Below are 13,293 nucleotides of genomic sequence, written 5' to 3'. Positions count from 1 at the left end.
ATGAGGAATTACCTTAAAGAGAAAGACGATCAAACTGTTCTTATTCTACACGCTAAGGTCGCACAGAAGTCATACGGAAACGAGAAAAGGTGTGTGTGTGTGTGTGTGTGTGTGTGTGTGTGTGTGTGTGTGTGTGTGTGTGTGTGTGTGTGTGTGTGTGTGTGTGAATGGACCAGTGTTGTAGTTTTGTTTACCTAATTTGCTTACCTGTTGTTTGTGTTCCTGGGTTTCCCCCCTGTGGAATAACAGTCTTGACTTATCCACCCTTAACCTTTTCCATGTCTTGCTCATACCAGGTTTTTCTGCCCTCCGCCATGTGTGTACCTGATGGGGAGTGGCTGGCAGAAGAAGTTGGAGAACATGGAGAGGGAAGGCTGCTCAGAGCAGGAGGCGCAACCCTGCGCCTTCATTGGAATTGGCAACAGTGAACAGGAGATGCAGCAACTGAATTTAGAGGGCAAGGTGGGATCCTGTACACTCCTGCTTTCTGATCATTATTTAAGCATGTTTCCCAATGTATTGTAACAGTTTCTTGTCTAAAAATGTATAATTCAACCTCTGGCATTACAGTATTACTAAATTTTAAGTACAACCCTACAACTCTGGCCACAAAATGTGACATGCACATTTTATCTTCTTTCCTTTTGGCGTGACCTAGCATAACCTCTGCAGCTACAAACTCCATCCCTTTCACACTTGTGATGTGTGAGTGTGTTTTTGCAAGTCCTTCCCTTTTCATCCCCCCTCTGAGTCACCTCCGTAAATACAGACGCCAGTGGCAGGCAGTCAGTACACGGTCAGAGAAATTACTAATCCTCCCCCCTAAAACTGTGCTTCCCCAACCTTCTTAGCACTTCTGCACGGCAAAGACACTGTACATCAGCGACTCAGACAAAAGGAAACACTTTATGCTGTCGGTGAAGATGTTCTACGGCAACAGTGCTGACATCGGAGTGTTCCTCAGCAAGAGGATCAAGGTCATCTCCAAGCCTTCCAAGAAGAAACAGTCCCTCAAGAATGCCGACTGTAAGTGTGGAACTCAGCGCGATGGAATAGACTCCCTGAAAGCTGACTGCTGGTTTTTGATAACAACTTAGGAAAATTGTTCGGCGTAAGGGTTTCTCTAATCGACTCCAGACCGTTTCTGGTCCCCCCATTTTTGGTTTCACCTCTCTGCCTCCCTCTCCAGTGTGCATAGCGTCCGGGACTAAAGTGGCCTTGTTCAACCGCCTTCGCTCCCAGACAGTCAGCACCAGGTACCTCCACGTGGAGGGCGGCAACTTCCACGCCAGCTCCCAGCAGTGGGGGGCTTTCTACATCCACCTCTGTGAGTCACACATTTTATTACTGTCCTGTGTTCATCTTCTCTTTTTGTTTCTCTCACTCCACCCATGTTTTTTTTTCATGTCATATACTGTATGGTTACCGTTGGATTTTGTTGTAAAGGTATGTTGAGATATTCTATAATTACTTTGTATTGAAACATATAACACCGTGTCATTTCCAGCTTTGTAGCCAAAACCTATGGGGATGTGAGAGGATTACTATACATAGGAATTTAAATTAGATCCTGTTTTTTTCTTTTTGCCCAGTGGATGATGAAGAGTCTGAAGGAGAAGAGTTTACTGTAAGAGACGGCTACATACACTATGGTCAGACAGTGAAACTCGTCTGCTCTGTTACTGGAATGGCGCTGCCTAGATTGGTATGTTTATATGTCTGTTTTTTTTTTGTCAGATACTGTATATAACGGCATCCTGTACAAAGTAACTAGAAAGTGTTTTAAGTGTACGAATGCATCCGGAAGTTGAGGGGTGTCCGTCAATGTGTGTATGATCCAGTATTTTCAGTAACATTCAGACCTGGCATTTAATTGTCTTTTTGTTGTCTGATTGCAACCTGACAGCTCTAGATAAAAGTGTGAATCCACCCAAGACGCGTTGGCAATCGTATCCACAAAACCACATTCACATAGTAACATTGTAATTATAGTGTGAACGCCTATGCATCCCTGACCAAATCATTAATCTCTGTAGGTGGAAGTGTGCTCGTTTATAAAAAAAAAAAAAAAAAAAAGTGACAACTCAGATCAGCTCGATCAACAACGGATGAACGTCCTTGAAAAAACCTTTCATAACTCTGTAACTCATAGAAACTTGCTTAATTCACTGCCTGAGGAAATGTTTGCAACCTAAATTCAAAGCCAAAGCGCTCACCAATCCAAAACCTGTAGTTTGGACTGCATGATAAACAGAGTATGCATATCCGACATCTCATGTCCCGAATTCAGAACTGATGGGGAAGCAGCGAAAACAACAGTAAAAGAAAGCAAAAGTTTCAGACCTACCAAGGAGATAATGAATGCTGTAAAACCATGCACGCCCACAAGCGAGGGCAGCGGAGTAGAGTGTTAACCTTTTATAACAGGATTTTCAATGGTGTCGGTAAAGAATGTGTCAAGTCCCTCAAACTCCAACCGTAACGTTGTTCGTCCTGGTGAAAGTAGTTGTTCATTCATAACATACAGCCACTCGGCTCCACCCAAACCGTTCCGCCGTGGCTACCCTTTTTTATTTTTATTTAATTCAGTTCGGAATAAACTGGATGATTCCTATTACAAGCAAGCTATGTATACACTTATATACAGTAGCTAGCACTAAGTTACGCATTTCCAGAAAGAGAGTGCGGAATGTGGGAGCATTGGCAAAAACAATCGAATGTCTGAAGTTGGTTACAGGAAATTCAACAGTATGGTACTTTGCATATTAGGAAGTGGTTACTGGGGACTGATGTTATTGCCAGGTGTTCCTGCAGTCTCTCTCAGATACAATCTGGGCACAAGATGCCAGGTCTGAATGGGCTCTCAGACCCTATGTACTAACTCTGCGAGTGGTCGCTTTTATCTATTAATGTGCTCGTGTTTTGTTTGACGTGATCCTCCAGATCATTCGCAAAGTGGACAAGCAGACTGCGCTGCTGGATGCAGATGACCCGGTGTCCCAGCTACACAAGTGTGCCTTCTACCTGAAAGATACCGATAGAATGTACCTCTGTCTTTCACAAGAGCGGATAATTCAGTTCCAGGTAAACGCACAATGTGCCCCCTTTTTATTATCTTGCCAGAATTTATTTGAAACGATTTATGTCAGGTTTATCTCGATGATTTGGGTGCTCCGTTTTACTAGACTTGCTCTGACTACAGGTGCTAACTAATCACACCACTGGTACTCCTGAACGCATTCATTTAGGAAGCTCACGCCCTCGGCACCAGCTGTCATTTTAATACCCTATAGTTGTTGACACCCTCAAAGAAGTGCTGCCTCTGGAGGGAGCCATGTAGAAATGTACTAACTCAACATGCACCGACGACACCATTCTCTTCAATAAGCATTATTCACAGCAAATTATGTTTTGTGCTGTTGGAGAATAAAGTGGTGCATATGGAAAGAATCGATCGGTGTGATAATTAAGATGGAAAAGATACAAGATACAATTGACATTGTGTCAATACACTTTTTTGTATTGGTGCTACTAAAATTTTCAGTAAGTAGCACTAGTGCTACTAATAAAAAATAAAAAATCTAGTCCTAAGCCCTGTACTAAAATGGAGGCACTCACTGTTTAGACCTCTGACAGTTTTGAGTAATCACAGCTCAGAGGTGAAGTGGGTTTTCTGCCCAGCACAAAATGTCTTTTGAGGTCAATTTAGAACAATACACAAACCAAAGAAATCATGGAATATGCTGCACAATGTGTCATTTGTAAATATTTGAAAATGCATGAAATCACTATGAAATTCCACTCGAGGCAACATTATCTGTCGCCTCCATGACTGAATCCTCCTTGATGACTTTGGCTTAGGAAAATATATATATATATTTATATATATATTTTTTCAACTAAAATGTTAAGTACTTTCTCTGGGGCTCTACCTAATGAATGGGTGTGTGCTCACACAGATGTATCACCAAACAATGCAAGGCTTCCTTATGGTTCTTCAACCTGGCTTGAGGATTCCTCGTACATAGGAGTTTTCAAACTGTTTTCTTGCCGATGCCTCCACAGGCTACGCCCTGTCCCAAAGAGACAAACAAGGAAATGATCAACGACGGGGCTTCCTGGACCATCATCAGCACTGACAAGGCCGAGTACACCTTTTACGAAGGCATGGGCCCCGTTCCCAAACCTGTCACGCCCGTACCCGTGGTGGAGAGCCTCCAGGTACCCAAACCTATACCTCATCGATTTAATGTCTAGTGTGCACGCAAACATCAGCTTGGCTTCCAGTCTCCTCCTCCTTGAACTTTGGTTCAACTCGCAGGCACAGCACGGTGCGACGCAAAGCCTAACCCGCTTCTTCCTGTTTCCAGTTGAACGGTGGGGGAGACGTGGCCATGTTGGAGCTGACAGGACAGAATTTCACCCCTGACCTGAGAGTCTGGTTTGGAGATGTGGAGGCTGACACCATGTACAGGTGTGTGTGTGTGTGTGTGTGTGTGTGTGTGTGTGTGTGTGTGTGTGTGTGTGTGTGTGTGTGTGTGTGTGTGTGTGTGTGTGTGTGTGTGTGTGTGTGTGTGTGTGTGTGTGTGTGTGTGTGTGCCTGTTCTCAATGATGCACTATGGGGGAGAGAAGGCGAGATGCTAAAAATAAGGGCCTCAGAAGACTTGGCCGTTTGACTTTGGAATATAAGGTTACGGGTCACATATTCACAACATTAGTCACTCAGCCTCGCTGTAGGGTCGAAAAACGAATTAGTCCGTGTGAAAAGTTAATTGCAGCGTGGTGTGTGCCCAGGTCAGGTAGACACAGCAGGAATAGAGCCACCGCATGCTTGGATTGACACACTGATTTACTGGTTCAACAGTTGTAGGTTATTTTGGATAAGTGCCTCAACACAGGTGACCAAATGTGTCCTGGCCATTCGATATGCTTTGTATGGAGAATGGCTTTCAGGCCTCCAGACTAACTTTCCCACCAGTAGCACTGGTGCTGCCTACTGAAAATCCTAGGAGAAACAGCACAAAATTTAGGAGCACCACTAAAATCAACATACAGCTCAACACATTCATATTTTTTACATCTTAACTGTATTACTGATAAATGGTTTGGTAATAAATAGACAATTTCCAGTGCTGTTTTATTTTAAAGGAAAAAATCATAGACACCAAATAATGCATAAACAAATGTAAACATATGGTATGTGGTCAGTGCATTACTGTCATTAACAACTAGGGCTGCCCCCTGAGAGTCGATGAGTTGAACCATCTAGGTGGAGGTACACTTAAAAAGAAGCAGAAGTTTTTGACCAAAGAGACGTCTTCAGAACAAGATAAGAACAGATTGACGTGGTGATCTGGGTTCTTGCTGTGTTCTCGTGCAAGCACCCGAGGCCAACTTGGTCTCCCGTCTTTCTCTCGTTCTGAGAGCTCCCCTCGTTGCGATTGGTCCAAATGCCGTTGCGTCATTCAACCTCCCTTTCCGGGTCATTCAACCTCCTCCTTTTCCCGAGTCAATAAGCTTGTTTTTTTCCGGAACCGCAACATTTGGAGCATCTCTTATAAACCGGATCTCCTCAAATATAAATCGGTGTTCAAATAAGAACTGGCAAACAAGGACGAATCTGAGTGTGTGCGTGTTTCTACTCCAGCGCTGCAGCGTGCACTGCACATCCCGTGCGGTTCTGGTGCTGGTTTTCCTGTGTTTTTATGTTAGATCTATTGTTTTTGTTAGTTTCTACTTGATGTGTTGATATGATACAAAAATTTAAACCAAGGGATGGTCCGCCTTGGATCAGCACAGTGGATTGCGTAACGGGGAGAGAGTGATCTTTGGTCCACTGTGCGTCCCGGTCACTATTTGAGGAAATATGGTCACTTGTCAATAAATTACATTGAGTTTGATTTCGCTGTTTTCTATTTTCTTGTTTCTTTCATCTTTATTTAAAGCAAAGCCACCCCAAACTCCTGTCACTGTTGCTTATGTGCTTCTCCAGAGTTCTCATTGAGTTCTTATTGAGTATCCTGCTGATGGTGTTCTGGGACATGTTCTCCGGTGGTTCTAATGTCTTTTGTTCTTGCGTCTTTTTAAGTGTACCTCCAGCTTCAGTCGGAAACCCGTCAGTCGACTGAGATTCTTCGAGTCGAGCAGTCCTTCGCGAAAACGGCTCTCCGTGTTCCCCGATCGCAGAGAGCAACAGGGAAAGCCGTGCCCCGTTCCTCGGAATAACAGGGGTGCATTTTGCGCATCCGTCTCCCTCTCTGACGGCACCAACGATGTGTGCACTAGCGATGTGCGCGCCAGCGATGGGGTGCCTGCGATCGGAGCACAACAACAGTGTGTTTTTAATTTAGATGTAGGTTATTTTATTTTACGTTTCCTTATGGAACTAAACAAGGGCGTTTGGAACAAAACTGTTGGTAAGGGGGACACTTTCTCTGTGACTCTCTCCCCGATCACCCCCTCTCCATGCGTTATGCACAGAAAATAATCTTAATGAGTCTACGAGTCGTGCCCCGACTCTTTGTATTTGGAGGAACGGAGCTCAGCTCTCCGTGTTCTTTCTGCCATAGGACGCACGAAGATCCGTGTTCGTGTGCGTGTCCTGACAGTCAGGTTTTTGTGAGCTGTCTCTTTCAGAAAATAAGTGGTGAGTCCACGACTCGGATGGTGGGTCCACGGACCAGCTAGCATCGAAGCTATGAGCTAAGCATGCATTGGAAGTGTTGTTGGCTGCAGAGACCACCACAAATCTTTTAAAAGAAAGAGGAATTATTACCAACTGTCCATGACAAAACTGCAGACCAGGGAAATGTAAATATTTGCTGTGTGTTTCTTTGTGTGTGTGTCCACGTTAGGTTGACTACTGTCGGCTGGGGCGCACGATCCGCTCTGTGTTTCTCCAAACAAAACCGTAGATGTATCTATTTAATATAATTTATTTTATTTTCTGACTTTTCTGTAATTGAATGAAACAAAAAAGCCCCAAGCCCCGCCTACAAAAAAGCCCCAATCCCCACCCGCTGCTTCAAGCGCCACGCTGCTCTGGACACCGCGGTGAAAGTCGGAACAAACTTTTAGATTAGGCCTTGTGGAACTAACATGAGTGAAGATTCAGCAACTGGATTTGGGTAAAGCTCAAACCCCATTGGCTCATACCACCCTGAATTTGTGCTCCAAACCCAGAACTAGGTGCTTGGCTGCTTATTGATAATTAAAGCTACACACACAGAAAACAGCCCGTTTTGGAACACTCAAACACTATGGTATAGAGGTATATTACAATGGCTCAAATTAGGGCTGGCCAAAAATATGATCAGGATATGCTTTTTATTATTGAACGATGTAGATAATTACACAATATGTATTTAATAATAATTATTATCAATTTACAGTTTTACGTGTATTCTCATGGCTTTACGTTAAACACAGGAAAAATAAAATAATAAATATGTAAACAAAAAAGAGATAAGTAAATATATGCGTCAGTTTCACCTACCACACGCCACCCAAGTAGTGTATTCGGGGCCCTCCGGCACAGAGACACTGATGAAGGGGTAGAAAACACAAGTTTATTGTGGAGAGGGGGCTTGATAGCACAAGCCCCAGAGCAGATGGACAGCAGGTCATGACAGGGCTCCTCTCTCCTGAGTGAGTGTGGGGATGGGGGTTTTACCTATTGCTCGTTAGACCAACCAACGAGCAACAGATATGCACCCGCTCTGATCCTGGGTCCCCAATTACTGAGATCCAGGTCAGGTATGGCTACTAAAACCACACCATCCCTACACCACAATGTATATTATATACATTTAAATATATTATACTTTATTAATCCCACTGGGGCATAGTTATCCTCTGCATTTGAACCATCCTATACATGGAGCAGTGGGCAGCTGCAGTGCAGCTTTTTTGCCAGTGCCTTGTTCAGGGGTACTGATAGGAGTATTAACCCCTAACATCTCTTTTGATATAACACACCTGCCAACCTGCATGCATTTTATATACCAACCACGCAATTCTTGGTCAAAATATGCAGGTACAAAATGCCAGCTGAAACTACGCAAAAAACAATTGTATATATACTGTGTATATATATAATTGTACAGTAATTTAATTACAGAAAACAATAAATCAATCAAAATATAACTAACGTACATTTATTGAGTATTTAGGCTACATCCCTGGGATTGGACCAAATACTCTGACCTGTGGTTCTATAAGCCCTCCCTCTCCTCTCACTCACTCAACATCCACTGATAAGCAGCGGTACTTTATTATCCACAAAGCTGCGTTGCTGGGGTCAAATGGGAAGTGGGGGAGTAATAATCACAAAAATGTGACCGTAATGTTAACATATAAAATGTTGGTAATAGAGATGCATCGATCAATCGGCCAGTTTTCAGCCTGATCAGCCATGACCAGTGACGGTCGATCGGATATATTTTCAGATTTTGTGATGGTCGAATTTACACGCCCAATACTGTGCTCCTGTACTCGTACTAAAAATGCTCCGATACTCAAACCGGATACCAACGTAATGTAACGTAGCTGCGAATGTTGGTTGTTTGGAGGCTTCAAGGTGAGCGAAGATTGGATAAATATTCTATCACCTGACAATATTCCAAAATTATGCAGACTGTGTATATATCACTTTCACTTCAGCAGAGCGTCTGCTCTGGTTATTCTTAGTGCACAAGCTCTGATCGTGATGTAAAGACTCATTTTTTCAATGTGTGGTGAGCGAAGGAGGACTTCTAGTGAACGAGAGTGAGAAGAGTCGACTTTCACTTGAAGCTCATTAGTTATATGTAATGTTGTACTAAAACTCAATGAGAGTTACAGCTTACATTATACTGAAACCTGGTGACAGTCCCATGTTCTATTATTGTTTAATAGTGAATTATGAACAATAAACACACAGTGTCAAAATCAGCTATGTCATTATTGTGGTAACTGAAAATTGCAGCAGTAGTCCGTATCTGCAGCTGTCCTATCACTTGAGCGTGATCAGATCACGCAATGTATTTGTCGTTGACGTACAGCAGATAGACACAATGAGGAGTTATTATTCGCCAATCTCTGACCCCCAGCAATCGCCGATTGGAATTTTGCTCCATCACCCAAGGCTATTCTGGATGTTTCAAAACGTATGCACCTGGCTTTACTTTTAGCAATCATATCATCTTATCTCTTATCTCTTCACACATACTGGAGAGGAAATAAGTGTGGTACGGCCTTCACGAGCTGGAGAAGATATAGATGTAGTGTGAAGCATCGATGTTGTCGTAGAGAGAGGAGGAATATTGAAAACAACAGCTATTTAAATCTTTTTTGAACAAACCGTTTGATACGTTTTTGTGTCTGAAATTCCACCAATGCGTTTATTAGTTATTGTGTGAAAATACAACACATACAAAAAATCGATGTCGTTTTATCTCGTGTTCCTATGTAAAAGGCAAATATACGCGTGCAGTTGAAAAACAAATAGAGAAATGCCATGTGGCTAAGTGCGGGACCCACGCGGCTGTCGTGGCCAGTGGAGCTGTAGCAGTGGATGAATGTGGATTTAATAGGAAGCGTGCACTTACGGTGCACCGCACCGTGCCCGTACACTGTGCCAACGCGCCTGGTATTTGGTGGATTTGACAGTAAATGTAATATGTGCGTCAAAATAATCGAGACTCACTAATTCGCTGTTACCTGTAAATAGTCATCACATTGCACGTGTGTGTGTGTGTGTGTGTGTGTGTGTGTGTGTGTGTGTGTGTGTGTGTGTGTGTGTGTGTGTGTGTGTGTGTGTGTGTGTGTGTGTTCGCGCGCGCCTGTGCACACGCATATATATACACACATATCTATAGGCATGTGTGTGTGTGCGTGCGCATATATATATATATATATATATATACTTTTTTTGACATCTATGTTTTATCTTTTTTAAATTATAATTATTTTAATCAATGAAATTCTTTCACATCAGCTGTTTTGGATTTGAGCCTTGTATTTCAGTGGATTATTCCTTTTGTCCTGCATGGCTGTGTGCTCCTTACGGTCCATCCTCCTCTGTCATATGTTCCTTATAAAAGGACTCTGCTCACAATGACTGTTCAGTTGTGGTGCCACTGACAGATGAACCCAAGAGAGTATTTATAAGAATTTCAAATTAGAACCCATTCTCCCTCTTTCTCTATTACCAACACACAAGCATGTGGCCCTTACATTTGGGCAAGGGAAAGCATCTGTGTACCCGAGGCTGTTAGTGCATGTGGGAGGGGTGAGAAAAGAGACACACACACACACACACACACACACACACACACACACACACACACACACACACACACACACACACACACACACACAGACAGACAGACAGACAGACAGACAGACAGACAGACAGACAGACAGACAGACAGACAATGGGGGGAAGGAGACGTAGCTCCAAGTCGTGGAACTAATGAGCAAACTGACAACTGCAAATAAGCAACGGCTTAAGAACGTACCCTTAAGAACTCAGCCTCTAACTAAGCAAATAAGGCCTGTAATATGACACAAAATGTGAGTGTAGTCGATGAAGCTACAGCAGACTGTGATGCACATTTTTTATGAAAGCACCAGTACCATGAATGTGGCAGCACAATCACACATCTCGCCACCCAAAGAACTTGGCCTTGGTCTTAATCGATGCTGAATTGATCAGTTGCATTTCAGGGTGAACCTCCCAGCGACACTCGTGCAACTGCTTTCATAAACCCCGCTATTAACCACATAGTATTGTTCTTGTAGTGCGCTATGAGTTCCCGAATAGACTATTTTAGCTGTAAAATAAACCCCTGCTGTATAACTGCATAAAAGACAGCCCTTGAAAGAATAAGCAATGCTAAATTTATTGCTCTAATGACTGAGGGAGAGCGCCACAGAGCATCCTCACTGTGAGGCTGGGAAAATAAAATCGCTGCACTTCAAACTACAAGCAAAAAAAAAAAATAAATAAAGTTGAAAGATGCTTTTTATCAAACTATAGTATATAGTGAAGTACATTGGTGTGATTATGGAATGGAAAACTGAACCAAAACCCTAAAAATCAAAATTAATGCTGCAGTGTGCCCTCACACCCCCAAAAGCTGATCATTTAAATGTGGTGTTCCGGGTGCGCCGGCTCATGTCTTGCAGGTGTGGCGAGAGCGTGCTTTGCGTGGTCCCGGACATCTCGGCCTTCAGGGAGGGCTGGCGCTGGGTCTGTCAGCCCGTGCAGGTCCCCGTCACGCTCGTCCGCAACGATGGCATCATCTACTCCACGGCGCTCACCTTCACCTACACCCCTGAGCCGGGGCCCCGCCCCCACTGCAGCGCCGCCGGCGCCATCCTGCGCTCGCACAGCACCTCCTCCTCCTCGCCGGCGTCGTCGTCTTCGCCGTCCTCGCTCGGGGGCCTCGTGGACGGCCAGGGGCCCTACGCCACCAGCGACTCCGCCAGTAGCATGTCGTCGGGCGCGTCGGCCATGTCGGTGCTGTCGTAGTCACACTTTGCCAGACCTCCTCCGCCCACCGCAGGACAAAGGTCTGGCGAAACATGTTACCTTTCAGGGATAGGTGGGGGAAAATCATGGGTTGTTTGTAAATAGTAAACCAATCAGAATCCTAAAGGGGGCGGGGCCTAACTGCGCTACGCTCTCTGCGCCGTGGGGGGACTCTTGTTGTGGAACATTTTGCACATGGCGGTCAGCGAGAGCCGTCATGATGCTGGCTACAGATGGTAAATCACCACAGAAGAAATCTCAGTTTAAAAAAAAAAAAAAAAAAAAAAAAGGATGTATGTTGCGACGGACAAAGGAAACTAAAACAACTTTAATCGGCGTCCAAGAGTTGAAGCCTGATCTAACACGCACGAAACTTCCCTTTAGATATCAAATATTTCTAAACATATCCTTTGACTATTTGGGGGGGAAAAAAAGTATCTACCCAGTGAACCAAGCAGGCAAGATCTCAGTTTCTCCCAGTTTCCGACCATGAGCGTGAAGCGGGAGCTGGAGCGCTCCTCGCCGTCATCATCGGAGGCTTTGGGGAAACTGGAGCACACCGAGAGCCGCTGGGAATGAGCGGCCATCGGAGGTGCCACGCCCTTCTATTCGGACTGCTCCTGCGGTAGTACGGCCGTGTACACGTGCTTGTGTGCGAGCGTGAGCCTGTTCACCAGCGAGGCCTATGGACCCATGTGAAGAAGCGCGCGCCGGTAACAAGCTCTCCATCAGAGAGGAACTGACTCCACCACACGTCAAAAACAAAGACTTGGGGAAAATAGTTTGTGTTTGTTGTTTTCCCGTTAGCCCCCTCTTGTGGCCGCCTGTGGATGTGAACATGGACCCCCCCGCCCTGAGGAATCCCCCGAGCTCCAGACTCTCACTAAAGCCTCTCGCCTGAATAATTCTTTTTTTTTTTTTTTTTTTTTTTTTTGGAAGGGGTGATTCTCTACACGATTACTTCATATTGATGTTATTTTTTATTTTTGATGAGAGCTTCATGGTTCATCATTTGTGCAAGGGAACGTCTGTGTGTGTGTGTATGTGGGGGAGGGGGGGGCGGGGGGATTGGTTCTTATAGTAACATAGTCTTTACGGACCAAGGAATATTATATTATTTTATTCGTATAATATTTTATAAGCTTTAGTCGAGGTACATTTTCACTTTTTTTTTTTTTAATTTTTTTTTTAATTTTTTGTACGAAGCAACGTAGTAAGTTCCCTTTTCTTACCAAATGGAATAACTCCTCATTTTGTCGGCAACGATTGTGTGATGTCCTTCGAGGGGCCGGAAACGCCCGTCTCCACGTCGACCGGGAATCGGACACTTTCCACCTCCCTCGATCCTAACTGCCATTTCGAAGCTCCCGCTGCCCTCTAGGAGCGCAAAAAAGAGAGAAAAGGTGTAGTTTGAATGTGGAATTTTCTGCCTTGCCTTGCTGCCTTAAATCTTCCAGACCGTCGGCCTTAACCAATCAGTCCCTTTACCACCCCGCCCCCTTATTTTATTTTATTGTTTTTAAGAAAAGAATAATTGTGTGTGTGTGTGTGTGTGTGTGTGTGTGTGTGTGTGTGTGTGTGTGTGTGTGTGTGTGTGTGTGTGTGTGTGTGTGTGTGTGTGTGTGTGTGATGTTCGTGCGTAATACACTATTTGGGGTATTTCCAGGAGACCGAGGCCTGTGATGTCTAATTAATTGAGCGCGATTTGTTCCAGAATGCTCCAACTCAAAAGGCGACCTCGGCCCCTCTGGCTCTCGTAACCCTGCACACAACTTTA

General features: G+C 44.3%; 1 protein-coding gene across 1 annotated transcript; it reads left to right on the top strand.

Annotated features, from left to right (window-relative positions):
• Positions 1-12,361, top strand: rbpja (recombination signal binding protein for immunoglobulin kappa J region a; the record flags this gene model as incomplete). Its single annotated transcript, XM_079999043.1, has 9 exons — positions 1-89; positions 297-462; positions 852-1,026; positions 1,190-1,327; positions 1,593-1,705; positions 2,944-3,084; positions 4,066-4,221; positions 4,371-4,474; positions 11,171-12,361. 9 exons carry the CDS (start codon positions 1-3, stop codon positions 11,514-11,516), a joined length of 1,428 nt encoding a protein of 475 aa, XP_079855169.1. The 3' UTR covers positions 11,517-12,361.
• Between the last annotated feature and the right edge of the window lie 932 nt (positions 12,362-13,293).

The sequence above is a fragment of the Zeus faber genome (genome assembly GCF_960531495.2).
Source record: "Zeus faber genome assembly, chromosome: 4".
In the NCBI taxonomy this organism is placed as follows: Eukaryota; Metazoa; Chordata; class Actinopteri; order Zeiformes; family Zeidae; genus Zeus; species Zeus faber.
Note: the sequence above shows the minus strand (reverse complement) of the source record. Positions and strands in the feature narration are given on the sequence as shown.